This window comes from Porites lutea, chromosome 12 (assembly GCF_958299795.1).
Source record: "Porites lutea chromosome 12, jaPorLute2.1, whole genome shotgun sequence".
NCBI lineage: Eukaryota > Metazoa > Cnidaria > Anthozoa > Scleractinia > Poritidae > Porites > Porites lutea.
This window is the reverse complement of record NC_133212.1, coordinates 24239669-24262293: the sequence shown is the minus strand read 5'-3', so window position 1 is coordinate 24262293 and position 22625 is coordinate 24239669. Positions and strand designations below refer to the sequence as shown.

Sequence of the window (22625 nt, the reverse complement as noted above, 5' to 3'; positions counted from 1 at the left end):
TTAACTCTACTTAGTCTCCTATCTACCCCTAAAAGCGGTCTTTAAACAAAACAGGTCTTTGATGAAGGAGGAGTATAGGGCGCACCGGTTACTCCTCTTTTTTGCGCAGGAATCTCATTAGCGTGCGCAGGAATACATTAGCTAGGTGACGTCATAGGCTATTGTCTTGATCTCATGAATAAAAGGTGCGCAGGAATACATTAAATAGGTGACGTCATAGGCTATTGTCTTGACCTCAAGAATAAAATGCAAAATTTTTTTACCCCGTTTCCCTCCACCACCACCACCAACGCCACATTTCTATTGTTTTCTTAATGTATTTCTGCGCACCTTTTATTCATGAGATCGAGACAATAGCCTATGACGTCACCTAGTTAATGTATTCCTGCGCACGCTAATGAGATTCCTGCGCAAAAAAGAGGAGTAACCGGTGCACCCTATGCTACTTGAAGGAGCAAGAAAATCATTACAAGACAGGTCCTATGATATGCCAGATGATAAATAAAAGATTTTTCAACACTAGAACCGAATCTCTATTGTAATTTGATGGCCACTAGTTATTCAGTTGAAGTACTGTCCCGTGTTACATTATTATTATTATTATATTTACTACTTGCTGCTATATCCGATGATAAAATAAATGAAATATTTAAGCAATTACCTCTTCTGGAGCACGTCCACTTTCGGCGCAAGATCTGCCTGGCGGTAAGAGCTCGAGAAAATACTTGCATACAGGAGATTCGTCCCCGAAAATACCTTTTATCTCCAATCCGAGCTCCCATCCTGACGGGGTAATTAGTAGCCAATCTTATTCGACCAATATACTTATTGGTAGTGAACCTATTATTGACAAACAACTTGGCGCGTCCTGTTCGCTGATTGTAAACTGCACCAACAAACTGCCATTGTCTAGGTCGTACTCGTCTGCTGGTCACCGCCTTTGTAAAACGGCGTCCCCTCCGACGCGTAAACCGTGCAAACAGCATTGTAGGTGTAACCATCCAGAAGTGTACTCCCCAGCCATTTGGCATATAGTTAAAGATAGGCCCCGCGTGGCCCTGATGGTAGATCCACGCCAAGAGTGTGATGGATCCTCTTGTGTCCAACCTTCCTCGATTTGGAAATTGAATATAACTGTAGGACCGTCCAAGGAAATAATAAGAGCCTCTAGGTTTTCCATCTGGACCTGGAGCAAATCTAACGTTTCTGACAATTCCTGGTGGATTTCTGAAACGGCTGATATCCCGACCACGCGTTCGTGACGTCAAAGGGTATACAGCTATAGCACGTACACGTCCTGAAACGAAAGTGGATTTAATAAGTTGATAAGTAATTTCAGTTCAAAATACCGAAACAGATTATACCAGGAAGCAGAAGCCTATTGCATGATGAAACTTTAACTTCCTAAACAGAAGTTTTGTCGATAACAAACTAAATGTCTTGGCATTCGACGATCGTCATCAATTGACGGACAAAGCTGAATGTATGGCTTTCTTTTCCAACGGGGTTGCTTTAGATCCTAAACAAATCATCGTAACAAATAACGTAACAAAAAAAAAACCAAATAGCGAATTTACACACTTACATGGCAATATACTTACAAATATTAAAATACGTTACAGCAATGGTAATTCCATATATTACTGTACTTAGTATAATCTATAATTAATTTTTACATTTTTTTTTCCTTTCTTTGTGGTGAAAGTAATATAAATACTCATAGTAGGTGCACTAATTTATGTTTTTGGAGTTAGAAGACAAGACCCAGCGAGGAAAAGAAAGGTTTCCATTGTTTTGTATTGCGCGGTGTCTTATTTTCTAAATGGTATATATGTCTCAGATAAAACAAGAAATTGTTGTGAATTGGGAAACATTCTTTTGATCTGCATATCCAGATAAAGTTCTTAGCTATAAGACAACAGAAGTTTATATGGAGCTTAAAGGAAGAGCTGTCTGGCGTTAGGCCCAAAGCGGCAGTCATGTCTAAGTAACTGCCTGGTTGGAGGATCTGGCACGACTGAAGCCATATCGAGAAATTATCACAAAAGTTTTTGGTTTTTTGGCATTTCCAAAATAGATGCATCAAATCCTCTTTCTCGTCATGGGAAAAAGTACATTTTCCGTCCTCTTTAACTCCTATTTTTTGCAGATAGCTGTTAGTTGGTAAACGTCTGTGTAAAAATCTGAAATTAAAATCAATTAGTTTTGAGCTCGTTGTACAAGTGTTTGCTACTTGAAAAACGTTTCTCCAGTCAGCATTTTTATCGGTTGAAGAGTGGATGTCTTTATGCCATTTGTCTATACAAGATGTGGGTTTTTCACTTTTATTTGCTATGGGCGCCAGTTTTTAATCAGGTTGGGATCTGCGTCCTCCTTCGATATAAGCTTGACAATTCCTCGCCTTTGTGATACAGCGAGTTTTCCTGTTTGGTAAGAAAAGTTTAGGGCCTCTGTTAGTGTTTCGCCTACGTCTTTCCAAAAAACTTTATAAAATTCACACGGCAGGCCATCAGTACCAGGTGTTTTTTCCGTGGCCATACCGTTTAATGCTTCCAAACACTCTTTAGAAGTTAAAAGACCCTCACAATGCTGTTTTCTTTCTTCACTTAACACTTCTCGTGCAGGTGGAAAGAAAACTTCCGGGTAATCGTTAACTTGTACTTTTGAACTGTAGAGATTTTTATAAAAGGTCTCGCACTCGTGTAAGATTTCCCTGTCGGATTGGATTAAGTCTTTGTCATTAACTTTCAGTTGGGTAATTGTTCCTTGTTTGCAGTGTCTCTTCTCTAAGTTTAGAAAGTATTTAGTGTTTTTTTCGCCCTCATTGTACCATCGCGATTTAGATCTTAGAATAGCCCCTTTTGTCTGGTATTCGATTATGGTTTCAAGTTCCCGTCTTTTCTTTTCTAACTCTGACCATACATTTTGGCAGTCAGTGGCATCAATGTTGGCGGTCTGCTCCTCCAGGATTTTGATTGTCTTTTCTATATCATCTTGTTTTTGAAACATTTTTCTCTTATTTATTCTGCCAAACTCAATTGATGTCTCTCTAATTTTCATTTTTATCATTTCCCACAGTAAGTTTGGATCGACAGTATTATCCAGTGCATATTCATCTTTAGTTTGAGTTATAATGGATTGTATTTTCTTTATATATTCTTCGTCCTTTAGGAATGAGGTATTTAGTTTCCAGAAGCCCCGTCCTCTCATGGTATTATGCGTCGAAATTTGCAACGTGACCAATGAATGATCTGTCTTATAACCAGGGACTATATCTGTGTTGATTGAGTTGCAAGATGTGCATTGACTTACGAGAAAAAAGTCAAGTCTGCATTGTATTTCGGGGTTCTTTTGTCTCCATGTAAATCGTCGTTGTTCAGGGTTTTGTATTCTCCAGACATCAATAAGGTCTAAGTCTTCGGAATAGCTATTTATGACTTCCAACGATTTTTTGTGGGTTTTTGCAAGGCCACCTTTTTTATCTTTCTCAACATCCAAAACTAAATTATAGTCCCCGCCAATTATTACCTCATCGCACTTAAAATCTGCTAACCGCTCAAAGACCGAGGTAAAAAAAGTTGGGTCGTCGTTGTTTGGAGCATATATATTTGCCAAGGTTAAGTGTTTCCCATTTGTAATCAAGTCACAGATTATATAGCGTCCCCCAGGGTCGCAGTATGTTCGCGAAATTTGAAAGGTGAAAGTGTTGTTAAACAATATGATAACGCCTGCCTTTTTGCTAGAGCAGCAACTGAAAAGGGCCTGATAACCCCATTCAGCTCGCCAGTCATGCATATTATTTTCGGTACAATGAGCTTCTTGAATAAAATATATGGCCATTTGTTTTTTCCGCAGCCAATTAAAGAATTCCCGTCGCTTGCTTCTGTCTCCTAATCCCCTAGCATTAATTGAACCAATTGTAAGTTCCATTTCTTTTGTTGCTGTGAAGAAAGAAGAAACTGATAATTTTCACCCAAATCGAAAAAAAACATAAAGACAAAGTTAAAATGTTTTCTTGCTGGGTGGTCGCTTTACATCTCTAAGGGGTGACTAGCCGCAACAAAAAAAGAATAGTAAATTTGTAAATTTGTCCCCGTAATACAATTATGAAACAGCCTCTTCACCTGACAACAAAAGATCTCGAAAATCCATCTCGACCGACGGAGAAATAGCCGAAGAAGACACAATCCTAACCGCGCTAGATATGACAGCAAACATGGCAAAAAAGCTTGAAGAAATCCTTGAGCGTTTAAAAAAGCTCGACGTGATAGAATCATCTGTTAAAAGCATCGAGACAAAGCTCAACTGCCTAGAAGAGCGTACAGCAGTATTGGAAAATTTCAGACAAACTGCGGAGAAAGACATTAACGATCTTAAAGAAAATGGAAATTTCGCGAGCTCACAGTTATCTGAAATATCGACTGAGCTAAAAAATCACCAAGCTGCAATCACTGATTTAACACAAAAGGCAGAGGCGAGTAAAGAGTTATCAAACGAACTTACAGCAAAAAATCTCTACCTAGAAGCTTACTCCAGAAGAGAGAACATCAGGTTTATGAACATAAAAGATGGCTCCTCCGATGAACCCGAAGATGTCGAAGAAACCCTAAGAGATTTCTTAGAACGCGAACTGGGCTTCCACGACGCAAGAAGCGTGGAAATCCAAAGAGTTCAACGAAGTGGAAAAAGCAAGAATGCAAAGTAGATTCAGTTGATATTAAGAAATTTGAGTTATAAATCTCGACAGATCAATTACCATGAAGGAGAAGCCTACTGCATGACGAAACTTTAATTCCTAAACGGATGTTTAGCCAAAAACAAACTAAATTTCTTGACATTCAACGATCGGTATCCTTTGGCTGAGAGAATACCAGTACTTTATATACTACATATATGCAAACTTTCTTTTCCAACAGAGCGGCTTTAGATAAAGGTGTAACCACCTATCCTAAACACGTCAGCTTTATAATTCAGTTTGCAAAGATTCGTATTATGCAACTGATCTAAAATTTAAGGTGTATGTGTGTAAAACAAACCAAGTAATAGTAACTCATCCCGGTCAAGGCAGAACAGCAAGCTGAAAGTGCTGAAAGTTTTATTGTCAAGATTTATGTTGTTAACCTCAAGTCATTCATATATTCTGACAGAATCATGATCAGTGATAATTACAATCATTACCTAATCTTGGTGGAACAGGGCGTGTACCTGAGAAAAAATTAAGAAACAACTGACATTTAAAACGCAATTTGAATTGAATAAGACAGGACACAATGGGTTATTTCAACATATTTGTGACTCAGTGATAGGTATCGACACATGCCCTTCCCCGCAAAGGTGTTAAGTATAAATAGATTTTGTGAAGGAGACAAGACACTCCACGCTGCAAATCACGACAAAGATGGAACTAAGTAGGTTAAGTATGATCGTCCGGGTAATTTTAGTCCAGAATATGACTGTTGTTGACGGTGAATGACGTTTCCACAACCTGTGAGGTGGTCATCTTCAAAGTCAAAGTGAGTTGTATCACGTCAGTTGATGGTATTAAACACCGGTTGTGGATCTGATTGGTCAAAAAAGTCGTGATGTTATTGGTCGTCTGACACTTAATCCGCGATGTTTGGCTATGAAGACGCGTGATGTCGTTGGTGTGTCCTGCTAAAGCCATTCTTGTTGTTTAAAAGAGCCCGTCTATGGATATATTTTCCTAAAGGCTACACCATCTATTAAGTAATCAGTCATTTGTGCGCATGTTGCTACGGTAAGTTGCGCTGTACCTTTACACGCTCGTCGTCCAATAGTTCCTGCGATGGATCGTAGATTCCTAAATCCTGCTGTCAACACGTGGCGCCTGTCGCCGCCTGCTATCTGTAGCAGCTGTCTTCTGTTAAATTTACGGCCAATTCCCACCGCGTAACATTTTATGTTCTTTCCACGAAATAAACGAGCAGAACCAACAACGCTGTCATACGAACGACCATCAGTCATAACTATAACAACCTAAAAAGTTAAGTCACAATGTGTTTAAATACTTTTAGGATTCTGGCATGAGGCACTTTGATTTGCCTGGTGAACAGATTTATCTACACAATTTTCCAAAAACAAAGGTAATAATAAAGGTCCAAAGAAATACCTTTCGAACTCCTCTTCTTGCATATCTGAACACACGATAGTAAGTATAACGCATGGCATATCCGGTTTTAGTTCCTCCCCTGGGGTAGCGTATGCGGTTGATTGCTGTGAGGAGTTGATTCTTTCGACGATAACGTTTAAAGCCGAAGATCAGCCGAGGCCTGGACGAGAACAAGACGACTCCGACCCGAGTTTGTCCATTGTCGGTATTAAATCCCCTGACAATGGCTTTTACGAAGTTGAGACATCGACGGAAGTTCCCTCTGCCATACTGCTCAATACTTCCTGAGCCATCGATGATAAACGCTATATCAACTCGGGCACGGCAACCTGGTAAAGTAAAGAAAAGAAATAGTTGGCCGACCTTCTTTGGTATTTAATAATGATACTTCTGCATGATGATATGCACTTTTGAAAAGTGACTTCTTATTGGGACGAGGGTGAAAATGTTTAAGTCTCTTGAACATTACCTTGTGCTGGTGGACGAACAGGGCGAACGGGGCGTGCCCCTAAAATAAAATAAAAGTACTATTATAATGTGTCTTTTGGGACACTAATATGTTTGGTTGTTGTCGATAGTTGGTTTTCCAGAATTTATCTGTAGAGCCTAAACGTCAAGTAAAAGACGTTTTAAATCCTTAGACTAAACAAAGAGCTTTTATCTAGCTGAAATGTCTCAAAGGTCATCTAACAAATGTCAATTCACTTTGACTTCTATTGAATAAAATTAAGTGTTGGCAACTCCCTCCACGGAAAAGTTTTTTTTTTTTTTTCCTCTAAGTCATCTTTTATAAGTTTAGAAAAGGAACTATTAGTAGACACCTTTGTGTCCTTAATTTAATACCCTTTATACTCTGCACCAAATATATTCAAAGACCTACTGAACGAAAACGTTAAATTAAACACACGACGTAATTTTGTCTTTAGAGAGAACACAGTGAACCAAACTTAACGATTACAGGATCATTTGATGCCCAGGGTCAACTTGGTCTTCTTTCCAAAATACCGTACAAAGAGATGTCTCTAAAATTGAACTTGATAGAGGAGCAGGAAAATCATTAGCTAATGTAAAAAAGATGGTAGTATGGAAAAGGGGTTTTATATCTGCAACCTTTATTAGTAAATAAATTTGCCTAATTTTAATTTATACGTGTTTTCCCAAGTATGAGCAAGTGAAAACAGATAATTAAATTAAAAATTTTGAAAAATTGATAGCTTTCTATTACTGATGTTTGTACCTTTACATGCTCGTCGTCCAATAGTTCCTGCGATGGATCGTAGATTCCTAAATCCTGCCGTCAACACGTGGCGCCTGTCTCCGCCTGCGATCTGTAGCAGCTGTCTTCTGTTAAATTTACGGCCAATTCCCACCGCGTAACATTTTATGTTCTTTCCACGAAATAAACGAGCAGAACCAACAACGCTATCATACGAACGACCATCAGTCATAACTATAACAACCTAAAAAGTAAAATCACAATGTGTTTATATACTTTTAGGATTCTGGCATGGGGCACTTTGATTTGCCTGGTGAACAGATTCACAATTTTCCAAAAACAAAGGTAATAATAAAGGTCTGAAGAAACACCTTCCGAACTCCTCTTCTTGCATATCTGAACACACGGTAGTAAGTATAACGCATGGCATATCCGGTTTTAGTTCCTCCCCTGGGGTAGCGTATGCGGCTGATTGCTGTAAGAAGTTGATTCTTTCGACGATATCGTCTAAAGCCGAAGATCAGCCGAGGCCTGGACGAGAACAAGACGACTCCGACCCGAGTTTGTCCATTGTCGGTATTAAATCCCCTGACAATGGCTTTTACGAAGTTGAGACATCGACGAAAGTTCCCTCTGCCATACTGCTCAATACTTCCTGAGCCATCGATGATGAACGCTATATCAACCCGGGCACGGCAACCTGGCAAAGTAAAGAAAAGAAATAGTTGGCCGACCTTCTTTGGTATTTAATAATGATACTTGTGCATCATGATACCCATTTGCCAAACGTAGCTTATTACTGCATCAATCTCCATATCTGTTAGACTCAAGAACATTACCTCGTACTGGTGGTCGAACTGGGCGTATCCCTGAAATGAAAATATGAAGGAAACTATTATCATGTGTTGTAGTGGAGCGATGTATGGTTGATGTCTGTAACTGTAACTGGATCAACAGAATTTATCTTTAGAGCCAAACAAATCGGATAAAGGAACGCTTCGCAGCCTTAGGCCTAAAAAACAGGAACTTTGACATTGGAAACTTCGATTTCTAGCGAATGAAATTCAGTCTTAAGCATTCGCTCCCTCATGAAAATTTTGAATCTTTTTTTTTCGGGTCATATTTGGCAGATGAGAAACGTTTCCTACTCATCCTTGCGTCGCCGTTCAAACTGTTCGTAGTTATTTATTTATTGTAATGAATAGATTTAAAGAACTACTGGACGAAAAACGCTTCTTCAAATCTTTAATTATATAGACGGCATTCGCTCTTCAGCAAGAAGAATAACACTAAGCAAATCGATAATCAGTTGATGCCTTTTTAACTCTACTTAGTCTCCTATCTACCCCTAAAAGCGGTCTTTAAACAAAACAAGTCTTTGATGAAGGAGGAGTATAGGGCGCACCGGTTACTCCTCTTTTTTGCGCAGGAATCTCATTAGCGTGCGCAGGAATACATTAGCTAGGTGACGTCATAGGCTATTGTCTTGATCTCATGAATAAAAGATGCGCAGGAATACATTAAATAGGTGACGTCATAGGCTATTGTCTTGACCTCAAGAATAAAATGCAAAATTTTTTTACCCCGTTTCCCTCCACCACCACCACCAACGCCACATTTCTATTGTTTTCTCTCCACCACCACCGCCACATTTCCATTGTTTTCCCTCCTCCTCTTCCTCCTCCTGCTCGTTTCCCTCCTTTTTTCTTCCCTCCACCGCAATTTTAATATTTTCCCTCATTTTTATTGTTTTCCCTCCTCCACCTCCTCCACCTACTCCTCCTCCTCCTCCTCCTCCTCATTTTAATTGTTTTCCCTCCTTCTCCTCCTCATTCTAACTGTTTCCCCTCCTCCTCCTGCTCCTCATTTCTATTATACAGTTTTCCCTCGAAAAGACCAAAAGACCAAAATGATGCCTATAAGGCTAAACTCAAATGTGATGTTCTGATTTTAGCCTTTTAGCCTCGAAAAGGCCTGACTTTGGTCTTTTGGCCTTTTCGAGGGAAAACTGTACAATAGAAATGAGGAGGAGGTGGTGGTGCAGGAGGAGGAGAAGGAGGAGGGGGCGAAACAATTAAAATGAGGAGGAGGAGGAGAGAAAACAATTAAAATGAGGAGGAGAAGGAGGGAAAACAATTACAATGAGGAAAAGGAGGAGGAGGAGGAGGGAAAACAATTAAAATGAGGAGGAGGAGGTAAAGGAGGGAAAACAATAAAAATGAGGGAAAATATTAAAATTGTGGTGGAGGGAAAAAAAATTGAGCAGGGACACGAGCAGGAGGAGGAGGAGTGGGAGGAGAGAAAACAATGGAAATGTGGCGGTGGTGGTGGAGAGGAAACAATGGAAATGTGGCAGTGGTGGTGGAGAGAAAACAATAGAAATGTGGCGTTGGTGGTGGTGGTGGAGGGAAACAGGGTTAAAAAAATTTTGCATTTTATTCATGAGATCAAGACAATAGCCTATGACGTCACCTAGTTAATGTATTCCTGCGCACCTTTTATTCACGAGATTAAGACAATAGCCTATGACGTCACCAAGTTAATGTATTCCTGCGCACGCTAATGAGATTCCTGCGCAAAAAAGAGGAGTAACCGGTGCACCCTATGCTACTTGAAGGAGCAAGAAAATCATTACAAGACAGGTCCTATGATATGCTAGATGATAAATAAAAGATTTTTCAACACTAGAACCGAATCTCTATTGTAATTTGATGGCCACTAGTTATTCAGTTGAAGTACTGTCCCGTGTTACATTATTATTATTATATTTACTACTTGCTGCTATATCCGATGATAAAATAAATGAAATATTTAAGCAATTACCTCTTCTAGCGCACTTCCACTTTCGGCGCAAGATCTGCCTGGCGGTAAGAGCTCGAGAAAATACTTGCATACAGGAGATTCGTCCCCGGAAATACCTTTTATCTCCAATCCGAGCTCCCATCCTAACGGGGTAGTTAGTAGCCAATCTTATTCGACCAATATACTTATTGGTAGTGAACCTATTATTGACAAACAACTTGGCGCGTCCTGTTCGCTGATTGTAAACTGCACCAACAAACTGCCATTGTCTAGGTCGTACTCGTCTGCTGGTCACCGCCTTTGTAAAACGGTGTCCCCTCCGACGCGTAAACCGTGCAAACAGCATTGTAGGTGTAACCATCCAGAAGTGTACTCCCCAGCCATTTGGCATATAGTTAAAGATAGGCCCCGCGTGGCCCTGATGGTAGATCCACGCCAAGAGTGTGATGGATCCTCTTGTGTCCAACCTTCCTCGATTTGGAAATTGAATATAACTGTAGGACCGTCCAAGGAAATAATAAGAGCCTCTAGGTTTTCCATCTGGACCTGGAGCAAATCTAACGTTTCTGACAATTCCTGGTGGATTTCTGAAACGGCTGATATCCCGACCACGCGTTCGTGACGTCAAAGGGTATACAGCTGTAGCACGTACACGTCCTGAAACGAAAGTGGATTCAGTTGATATTAAGTAATTTGAGTTATAAATCTCGACAGGTCAATTACCATGAAGGAGAAGCCTACTGCATGACGAAACATTAATTCCTAAACGGATGTTTAGCCAAAAACAAACTAAATTTCTTGACATTCAACGATCGGTATCCTTTGGCTGAGAGAATACCAGTACTTTATATACTACATATATGCAAACTTTCTTTTCCAACAGAGCGGCTTTAGATAAAGGTGTAACCACCTATCCTAAACACGTCAGCTTTACAATTCAGTTTGCAAAGATTCGTATTATGCAACTGATCTAAAATTTAAGGTGTATGTGTGTAAAACAAATCAAGTAATAGTAACTCATCCCGGTCAAGGCAGAACAGCAAGCTGAAAGTGCTGAAAGTTTTATTGTCAAGATTTATGTTGTTAACCTCAAGTCATTCTTATATTCTGACAGAATCATGATCAGTGATAATTACAATCATTACCTAATCTTGGTGGAACAGGGCGTGTACCTGAGAAAAAATTAAGAAACAACTGACATTTAAAACGCAATTTGAATTGAATAAGACAGGACACAATGGGTTATTTCAACATATTTGTGACTCAGTGATAGGTATCGACACATGCCCTTCCCCGCAAAGGTGTTAAGTATAAATAGATTTTGTGAAGGAGACAAGACACTCCACGCTGCAAATCACGACAAAGATGGAACTAAGTAGGTTAAGTATGATCGTCCGGGTAATTTTAGTCCAGAATATGACTGTTGTTGACGGTGAATGACGTTTCCACAACCTGTGAGGTGGTCATCTTCAAAGTCAAAGTGAGTTGTATCACTTCAGTTGATGGTATTAAACACCGGTTGTGGATCTGATTGGTCAAAAAAGTCGTGATGTTATTGGTCGTCTGACACTTAATCCGCGATGTTTGGCTATGAAGACGCGTGATGTCGTTGGTGTGTCCTGCTAAAGCCATTCTTGTTGTTTAAAAGAGCCCGTCTATGGATATATTTTCCTAAAGGCTACACCATCTATTAAGTAATCAGTCATTTGTGCGCATGTTGCTACGGTAAGTTGAGCTGTACCTTTACATGCTCGTCGTCCAATAGTTCCTGCGATGGATCGTAGATTCCTAAATCCTGCCGTCAACACGTGGCGCCTGTCCCCGCCCGCTATCTGTAGCAGCTGTCTTCTGTTAAATTTACGGCCAATTCCCACCGCGTAACATTTGATGTTCTTTCCACGAAATAAACGAGCAGAACCAACAACGCTGTCATACGAACGACCATCAGTCATAACTATAACAACCTGAAAAGTAAAATCACAATGTGTTTAAATACTTTTAGGATTCTGGAATAAGGCACTTTGATTTGCCTGGTGAACAGATTTATCTACACAATTTTCTAAAAACAAAGGTAATAATAAAGGTCCAAAGAAATACCTTTCGAACTCCTCTTCTTGCATATCTGAACACACGGTAGTAAGTATAACGCATGGCATATCCGGTTTTAGTTCCTCCCCTGGGGTAGCGTATGCGGCTGATTGCTGTAAGAAGTTGATTCTTTCGACGATATCGTCTAAAGCCGAAGATCAGCCGAGGCTTGGACGAGAACAAGACGACTCCGACCCGAGTTTGTCCATTGTCGGTATTAAATCCCCTGACAATGGCTTTTACGAAGTTGAGACATCGACGAAAGTTCCCTCTGCCATACTGCTCAATACTTCCTGAGCCATCGATGATGAACGCTATATCAACTCGGGCACGGCAACCTGGCAAAGTAAAGAAAAGAAATAGTTGGCCGACCTTCTTTGGTATTTAATAATGATACTTCTGCATGATGATATACACTATTGAAAAGTGATTTCTTACTGCTTCAAGGCTTGATGTTTAAAATACTCATGAAAATTACCTTGTGCTGGTGGCCGAACAGTGCGTGCCCCTGAAACAAAATGAAAGATGGTTTCATTACTTGCATGTGTTTTAGTTGGCAGTAGCAAAGGTGATGTCGAAGGTTGCCTTCACCAATGTATTTAACGTTCAGTTTAGCGGAAAGGATTTAATTTGAAGATATGACGCCGAACGCATTGTGGCGTAAATCATTCAATCTTCGGCTTTTGGCCAATGACATCCAGTCCTAAATATTCGCTTCGTTCAGGTGGAGTTGGATTCCTTCTTTGTTTGGGTCAAATTTCTTATATAAATAACGACACTCGGGCACAACACGCTTGCAAAGCAGAAAAAGATACATTTGGAAAACTCTGATGAAGCAAAGATACCTGGAAAAGGTCAAGGTAAGTCTGTCTTGTATTTTCTATTTCGTACTGCGCAGAAGGCTAAGCCTTCAACATATCATGTTGATGCGTGAGCTTCAGAGTATATGGAATGTATACACTTACCTCTACCAGCGCATCTCCGTTCACACTCCCTTCTGGTCCGGAAATTATTCGCGTTTCCACGACAACCGCCATAAATAAATCTCTCGCAGATCCCTTTTGCCCGGTTAAAATACCACCTCTGAATGGCTGCTCGACAAGGACCAGTGGCTTTGGGAAGGTTACAAATAGAGCGCCCTCCTGTTGGAAAAGAACAAAGAAGAAACGCACAAACGTTTAAAGCCATTTTCGGCGCAAGATCTGTTTTTGGCGGTAAGAGCTCGATCAAACCAGCAAAATAAAAATACTGCAAGTTTTGTTTCCAAGATTGACTTTGTTAATGTCCACTCATCACCAAATTCTGATATAATACCATCATAATCACAACTTTTTTACCTTGTCTTGGTCGAACAGGGCGTGTTCCTAAAAAAAGAATAAAGATGCGACTGACATAAGGGCGCGATTATGTATTCAATAAGAAACGTTACAATGGGTTATTTTGTAAAACTTGTACGAGTCAGTAACTGATACGTCACCCGTGCTCCTAGCAGTCTGTAAATATAAATAGATTCTGTGAGGGACACAGAAGATTCCTCGCTATCACAATAAGGCATATTCAATGTAATAATAAAGTCATCGTTTTCTTTAGAGTTCGTCAATGGATATGTTTTCCTGGATAAATCTTAAAAAATCTTCCACTGCCTAAGCTTCATCGTGTGTTATTTACGCTGTCATTTATACACATGTTACGACGGTCAGTTTAGCTGTACCTTTACATGCTCGTCGTCCAATAGTTCCTGCGATGGATCGTAGGTTCCTAAATCCTGCCGTCAACACGTGGCGCCTGTCGTCGCCTGCAATCTGTAACAGCTGTCTTCTGTTAAATTTACGTCCAATTCCCACCGCATAACATTTGATGTTCTTTCCACGAAATAAACGAGCAGGACCAACAACGCTGTCATACGAACGACCATCAGTCATAACTATAACAACCTAAAAAGTAAAGTCACAATGTGTTTAAATACTTTTACGATTCTGGCATGGGGCACTTTGACTTGCCGGGTGAACAGATTTATCTACACAATTTTCCAAAAACAAAGGTAATAATAAAGGTCCAAAGAAATACCTTTCGAACTCCTCTTCTTGCATATCTGAACACACGATAGTAAGTATAACGCATGGCATATCCGGTTTTAGTTCCTCCCCTGGGGTAGCGTATGCGGCTGATTGCTGTAAGAAGTTGATTCTTTCGACGATATCGTCTAAAGCCGAAGATCAGCCGAGGCCTGAACGAGAACAAGACGACTCCGACCCGAGTTTGTCCATTGTCGGTATTAAATCCCCTGACAATGGCTTTTACGAAGTTGAGACATCGACGAAAGTTCCCTCTGCCATACTGCTCAATACTTCCTGAGCCATCGATGATAAACGCTATATCAACCCGGGCACGGCAACCTGGTAAAGTAAAGAAAAGAAATAGTTGGCCGACCTTCTTTGGTATTTAATAATGATACTTCTGCATGATGATATGCACTTTTGAAAAGTGACTTCTTATTGGGACGAGGCTGAAAATGTTTAAGTCTCTTGAACATTACCTTGTGCTGGTGGACGAACAGGGCGAACGGGGCGTGCTCCTAAAATAAAGTAAAAATACTATTATAATGTGTCTTTTGGGACACTAATATGTATGGTAGATGTCGGTAGTTGATTTCCCAGAATTTATCTGTAGAGCCCAAAAGTCACACAAAGGACGTTTCAAATCCTTAGGCTAAACAAATCGCTTTTTTCTAGATTAAATGTTCTCCAAGGTCATCTAACAAATGTCAATTCACTTTGACTTCTATTGAATAAAATTAAGTGTTATAATAATAATAATAATAATAATAACAATTTATTACATTTAATATAGCGCTTTAACTATTAAAATATTCTAAAGCGCTTTACAATAAGTACAAGAAAATAAATATATATATAAAATAAATGGACAGAAATAATAATAGTAATAAGAATATAAAATTACAAATTAAAAGCTTTCTTAAAAAGATAAGTCTTCAACTGTACTTTAAAAGAGTCAATGTTCCTACAGTTTCTAAGGCTAGATGGCAAAGCATTCCATACTGTTGGTCCAGCATGGAAAAAGGCTCGATCGCCAAAAGTCTTCCGTGTCATCTTAGGAATTACAAGCAATGTTTCAGAATCAGACCTCAGGCTGTATCTAGTTCTAGGCTTTACAACAAGTAGTTCAGATATATATTGTGGCGCCAGGCCGTTCAACGTTTTAAAAACTAAAAGCGCAATCTTAAATTCTACCCTAAAATTCACTGGCAACCAATGAAGTTGCCTAAGTACCGGAGTAATATGGGCAAACTTAGGAATTAAGCCTGTAACCCCAGCCACCGCATTAAGAACTTTTTGAAGTCGGTCATATTGATATTGCGGAAGCTTATACAATAGAGCGTTGCAATAATCTAAATGAGATGTAACAAACGCATGAATTAAACACTTTGTTGATTCAGCAGACAGATATTTCCTAATTTGCCTAATATTATAAAGCCCCCTAAATGCCTTACTACACACCTTTCCTATATGAGTATTCATAGACATATGGTTATCAAACCATGTGCCAAGATTTCTAACATGCTTAAGGGGTTGAATGTCACAGTCACCAACTTTAATTGAAGCCATGGTAACCTTCGATAACTGCTGCGACGAACCGATGATTAGAAATTCTGTCTTTGAATCATTAAACATCAGCCTGTGTGAGACTACCCAAGCCCTAACATCAGCTATGCAGTTCTCAATAACCTTAATCGCTTGATCTTGAGCACCAAAGGAATCTGGACGAAACGACACGTACAACTGAGTATCATCAGCGTACCCATGAACTGATGGAAGGTGCTTCTTAACAACCTCAAACAGCCTTGATGCAGATAATAAAAAAAGGAAAGATCCCAAACAGTTCCCCTGAGGAACACAATAATTTAAATTGAAAGTCTTGGAGGACTGCTGATTAACAATTACACGTTGTACCCTTCCAGCCAAATATAATCTAAACCACTTCAGAACATCATCGCAAATTCCAAAATCTGATTCCAGGATGTTAATCAGGATGTTATGATCGACAGTGTCGAAAGCGGCACTAAGATCTAAAAGAACAAGAAGAGTTACTTCCTGATTGTCCATGTTGGAGAGTATATCACTCTGGACTTTAAGAAGAGCCGTCTCAGTTGAATAAAACTGACGATAGGATGACTGATGAACTGGAAGAGGAGCACTATCAGAGCAATGCCGGAAAAGTTGACCCACAACTGCCTTCTCAGCTGATTTGGAGACCATAGGCAGATTACTAACCGGCCTGAAGTTCTTACATACTAATTCGTTGTTGGCAACTCCCTCCACGGAAAAGTTTTCACTTTTTTTTACTCTAAGTCATCTTTAACAGTTTAGAAAAGGAACAACTTTTAGTAGACACCTTTGTGTCCTTAATTTAATACTCTATATACTCTGCACCAAATATATTCAAAGTCCTACTGAACGAAAACGTTAAATTAAACACACAGCGTAATTTTGTCTTTAAAGAGAACAAAGCACACCAAACTTAACAATTACATGATCATTTGATGCCCAGGGTCAACTTGGTCTTCTTTCCAAAATACCGTACAAAGAGATGTCTGTAAAATTGAACTTGACAGAGGGGCAGGAAAATCATTAGCTAATGTAAAAAAAATGGTAGTATGGAAAAGGGGCTTTATATCTGCAACCTTTATTAGTAAATAAATTTGCCTAATTTTAATTTATACGTGTTTTCCCAAGTATGAGCAAGTGAAAACAGATAATTAAATTTAAAATTTCGAAAAATTGATAGCTTTCTATTACTGATGTTTGTACCTTTACATGCTCGCCGTCCAATAGTTCCTGCGATGGATCGTAGATTCCTAAATCCTGCCGTCAACACGTGGCGCCTGTCTCCGCCTGCGATCTGTAGCAGCTGTCTTCTGTTAAATTTACGGCCAATTCCCACCGCGTAACATTTGATGTTCTTTCCACGAAATAAACGAGCAGAACCAACAACGCTATCATACGAACGACCATCAGTCATAACTATAACAACCTAAAAAGTAAAATCACAAAGTGTTTAAATACTTTTAGGATTCTGGCTTGGGGCACTTTGATTTGCCTGGTGAACAGATTCACAATTTTCCAAAAACAAAGGTAATAATAAAGGTCTGAAGAAATACCTTCCGAACTCCTCTTCTTGCATATCTGAACACACGATAGTAAGTATAACGCATGGCATATCCGGTTTTCGTTCCTCCCCTGGGGTAGCGTATGCGGCTGATTGCTCTAAGAAGTTGATTCTTTCGACGATATCGTCTAAAGCCGAAGATCAGCCGAGGCCTGGACGAGAACAAGACGACTCCGACCCGAGTTTGTCCATTGTCGGTATTAAATCCCCTGATAATGGCTTTTACGAAGTTGAGACATCGACGGAAGTTCCCTCTGCCATACTGCTCAATACTTCCTGAGCCATCGATGATAAACGCTATATCAACCCGGGCACGGCAACCTGGTAAAGTAAAGAAAAGAAATAGTTGGCCGACCTTCTTTGGTATTTAATAATGATACTTCTGCATGATGATATGCACTTTTGAAAAGTGACTTCTTATTGGGACGAGGCTGAAAATGTTTAAGTCTCTTGAACATTACCTTGTGCTGGTGGACGAACAGGGCGAACGGGGCGTGCCCCTAAAATAAAATAAAAGTACTATTATAATGTGTCTTTTGGGACACTAATATGTTTGGTTGTTGTCGATAGTTGGTTCTCCAGAATTTATCTGTAGAGCCTAAACGTCAAGTAAAGGACGTTTTAAATCCTTAGACTAAACAAACAGCTTTTATCTAGCTGAAATGTCTCAAAGGTCATCTAAGAAATGTCAATTCACTTTGACTTCTATTGAATAAAATTAAGTGTTGGCAACTCCCTCCACGGAAAAGTTTTGATTTTTTTTACTCTAAGTCATCTTTAACAGTTAAGAAAAGGAACAACTTTCAGTAGACACCTTTGTGTCCTTAATTTAATACTCTGTATAATCTGCACCAAATATATTCAAAGACCTACTGAACGAAAACGTTAAATTAAACACACGACGTAATTTTGTCTTTAGAGAGAACACAGTGAACCAAACTTAACGATTACAGGATCATTTGATGCCCAGGGTCAACTTGGTCTTCTTTCCAAAATACCGTACAAAGAGATGTCTCTAAAATTGAACTTGATAGAGGAGCAGGAAAATCATTAGCTAATGTAAAAAAGATGGTAGTATGGAAAAGGGGCTTTATATCTGCAACCTTTATTAGTAAATAAATTTGCCTAATTTTAATTTATACGTGTTTTCCCAAGTATGAGCAAGTGAAAACAGATAATTAAATTTAAATTCTGAAAAATTGATAGCTTTCTATTACTGATGTTTGTACCTTTACATGCTCGTCGCCCAATAGTTCCTGCGATGGATCGTAGATTCCTAAATCCTGCCGTCAACACGTGGCGCCTGTCTCCGCCTGCGATCTGTAGCAGCTGTCTTCTGTTAAATTTACGGCCAATTCCCACCGCGTAACATTTGATGTTCTTTCCACGAAATAAACGAGCAGAACCAACAACGCTATCATACGAACGACCATCAGTCATAACTATAACAACCTAAAAAGTAAAATCACAAAGTGTTTAAATACTTTTAGGATTCTGGCTTGGGGCACTTTGATTTGCCTGGTGAACAGATTCACAATTTTCCAAAAACAAAGGTAATAATAAAGGTCTGAAGAAATACCTTCCGAACTCCTCTTCTTGCATATCTGAACACACGGTAGTAAGTATAACGCATGGCATATCCGGTTTTAGTTCCTCCCCTGGGGTAGCGCATGCGGCTGATTGCTGTAAGAAGTTGATTCTTTCGACGATATCGTCTAAAGCCGAAGATCAGCCGAGGCCTGGACGAGAACAAGACGACTCCGACCCGAGTTTGTCCATTGTCGGTATTAAATCCCCTGACAATGGCTTTTACGAAGTTGAGACATCGACGGAAGTTCCCTCTGCCATACTGCTCAATACTTCCTGAACCATCGATAATGAACGCTATATCAACCGGGGCACGGCAAGCTGGGTAATGAAACGAAATCAATTCATTAGTATAACGGTGAAAAGAAGGCAAGACAGAATAAAGATAACTTTCCCTTTCTACTATATGCTGTCTGGGGACTGGACACAGCAGTAGGTAGGATACCTTGGTCTTTTCCAATTGTCTTTAATTTTATCTTCAGTGTAAGTTTACCAGAGGTGGTATGTGATGCTTATCGAATTAACATTAGGCAAGTCATGAAGTCATGCAGGTAAAGATCGACTGACGAGTTTTTTTTTTATGAACATCTTCTTTGGAAAATTGATACAGCCCCTTTAACGATCATTTTCGTTTTAGGTTTTCCAGTGAACGATTAGGTCGAAATTACAAAACGGCCGGGCATCAGCATCAGCATTGTCCTCAGTGGCGGGAATAGTTGCACCGGCTTATCCCCATGGCCTAATTACAAGAGAACGTCTCCAAGCAGAAGAAAAACAGAGGGCTGACCTATTAGTCACCATCCTGGGTAGTAACTGCACTGCGGCCGACTGACCCCCACTGGTCATTACATACCATCCTAAGAACATCGCCGTCTTTAATATCCTACTGCGAAATTATACCATTCTACGGGATGACGAAAGCACCAAGGTCACATTTCACAGACTGCCGCTTAAAGCCTTCTGTCGCACTAAAAACCAAAAAGATCTTCTCGTTCATAGCTCCTTACCGCAGGTTCTCCAACGTCAGATTGGCAATTCTCCTTGTCACAGACGTGACTGCCGGACCTGTTCTTTCATTAACTCCTCTGACCGCATTACCACTACACAGGGGCAGATCAAAATCTAAGGGTTTTTTACGTGTATCACCAGCCAGCTGATCTTTTGAATTTCGTGCCGCAGATGCCCTGGGGTCGTTTACATAGGAGAGACGGGCCGTAGACTTGGCGACCGTTTTCGGGAGCACCGTTTGGACGTCATTAAGAAGAAAGTGGCCCCCCGGTGCCTGCCCATTTTGCGGGAGTGGACCACCAGCTGGAGGACATGCAAGTAGCCGTGATTAGTGCTGGTCCACCGGAGCAAGACAAAAGAAGACGCCAGGAAATGCGCTTTATTCATAATTTTGGCACCCTCGCGCCGCGTGGACTCAGTCAAGATTTCTCCTTCACGTGACTTGCGCGCGCGCACACTCGCTTGTTTTTACGCGCGCATTTTCAAATTTTCAAATTTTCGCTATAACGAACTCACATATTTTCCCTGATGAAGGCAGCATTGCCGAAACGTCGGAGTTTTATTTGCGATTATCAGCGTTTAACTTACCACCTTCCCACTTGTAACACGCATAAACGCTACGCAGGAACCCCTTTATTTGTATCTAATAGCTGCACCGTGATTTTTTTCGTAAGGTGTAACACTCGAAACCCCAGACTTAGTGCCTTTGGCCAAACACAGTCTAAAACTAGGACCACCGACTTTTTTTGCCTGACTTTTTCTATCCAGAGTCTCATGTGGACCTTCCGTTTACAGTAAAAAAACAGCGAACATGGGATGTATTTTTCAACGGGGCAGGGAGGATCGTTCACATGTTGATGACGAGCCATGGCACTATATTACAAACAGATGAGTTTCTGTTAAATGTATTCAGACTTATTTATCATCATCATTAGTAGTGATGACAATCATATTATTATGATTGTTCAAAGATTATCATGATTTTATGATCGTAACATGAAATAGGACTGGTTAATCAGGACTCTAACAAAGCCATACCTCGTCGTTGTATTGAACGCCCTAAAAGGGAGAAATAAAGAGCTGTTTAGGCAGAAAAAAATTTAACATTCGGTTATATCTGAGGATTATCTATCTACAACCCGGCAATAATTATATACTAGAGGCGAAATGATTCGCTGCCACATTGTATTGTGACATTTCCAGGAAAATAAGGGTAAACACTTATGTGTCACCAGCAGATATTACTGCAACGTTATATTTTAAACAAAGTGTATGTTGCCAGAAATTCCAGGCTTTGATAAAGTTGAAAAGGTTCGATATAGTCTTCTAGACACCAAGCTAGGATCCTCCAAATGTGACATTCATGTGAAAGATGACATCGACAAAGGACATTCCTACCATTTTTTAGTTGAAAACCAATTTGAATAATTTAGCCGCATGTGCTAACTAAAACTTTAAATCAGAATTACTTATTATAGCTAGCAATAACTAATGCAAACTTCAATGTAATAGAGTGTTTGACTTTGACTTACCATTCACTCCCCATGTCTGATAACTGAAATGCACAGAAAATGAAAATTATCAAGAAACCATATAACTGCCCGTTCTTTTATTCAGTTATTTTGGGATGAAACGGAACCGGTTTTTCTAAACATTTTTTTCCTTTTTCCATTTTTCACGCATGTATTGACCAAGTCAATCCAATCGATTTTAAAAGGTTTTCATTCGTGTACATATGTAATATGAGACACCAACTCAGGGGTGTACGCCAATATGCAGGCGCGTAACTGAAAAATATAATTTCGAAGATAAAAACAACAACAACAACAACAACAACAAAATGAAAAAAAAAGAAGAAAAAAGAAGTAAAGAAACAGGAGAAAAATAAGGATAACTAAAAAGAAATGCATTTACTCTATGTTATTTCCCTTTAAGATAATAATGCGACCTTTTTCCTGATTTTGCCACAAATAAAAGCTGTAACAGCTACCTAACGAGCACGGTGTTAAGACCAAAAGTCACCCGAAAGAAAATGATATCAGAGACGCCGGCTAGTGTTTGTTCTTGAGAAACTGTGCATCCTTCAGGCAAAAGTTCTAGATAAGCCCCTTAAACTTTTTGTCTCTCGTTTTCTTTTCCCTTTTAATCGTTCGTGCCCAAAGAAAATTTTCGTTAAACCCAAGCCTGGGTAGTGGCACGTCATCAATATAGAATTTCTTCGTTCGTTTCACAGACGTCATTTCGCGGGGAAACCAGTAGTGACGTTACGAAATGTCGACTGTTTTCTCAGGTTACCAGTTCTAAACTTCTGTTGTGTTTCCAAATTCTGTTAATGCAAAAAAAATTGCCTAAAAAATACACTAGCTGAATGTTTAGGTGACATGTGAAAAAGAAACAATTTTCCATTGTTTCCGTGTTTGCCTTGTTCTACATATTTATCTAAAGAGTTTGACGGCCCTTTGTAATTAATTTTGCTAGGTCACATACATCTTTCCCATTTTCCGACTATATTTGCAAACATACCAAGATTCAACCTGTTCTTTATAATGTTGAGTTTTCATAGAAGTAGAAGAAATACATAAAAAAATATATCAGTAAGTGTGAATC

General features: G+C 39.6%; 1 protein-coding gene across 1 annotated transcript in view; it reads right to left on the bottom strand.

Moving 5' to 3' along the window:
• Positions 1 to 22625, bottom strand: part of LOC140953928 (uncharacterized) — a 49164-nt gene that overhangs the window by 21283 nt on the left and 5256 nt on the right. The window contains 23 exon segments of the mRNA XM_073403305.1: positions 662 to 1297; positions 2517 to 3941; positions 5179 to 5205; positions 5775 to 5997; positions 6131 to 6459; positions 6600 to 6638; positions 7368 to 7590; positions 7718 to 8046; positions 8186 to 8215; positions 10170 to 10805; positions 11294 to 11320; positions 11890 to 12112; positions 12246 to 12574; positions 13202 to 13378; positions 13574 to 13600; positions 13948 to 14170; positions 14304 to 14632; positions 14773 to 14811; positions 17066 to 17288; positions 17416 to 17744; positions 17885 to 17923; positions 18653 to 18875; positions 19003 to 19331. Of these exon segments, the coding sequence (XP_073259406.1) occupies positions 662 to 1297; positions 2517 to 3941; positions 5179 to 5205; positions 5775 to 5997; positions 6131 to 6459; positions 6600 to 6638; positions 7368 to 7590; positions 7718 to 8046; positions 8186 to 8215; positions 10170 to 10805; positions 11294 to 11320; positions 11890 to 12112; positions 12246 to 12574; positions 13202 to 13378; positions 13574 to 13600; positions 13948 to 14170; positions 14304 to 14632; positions 14773 to 14811; positions 17066 to 17288; positions 17416 to 17744; positions 17885 to 17923; positions 18653 to 18875; positions 19003 to 19331 (6414 nt within the window).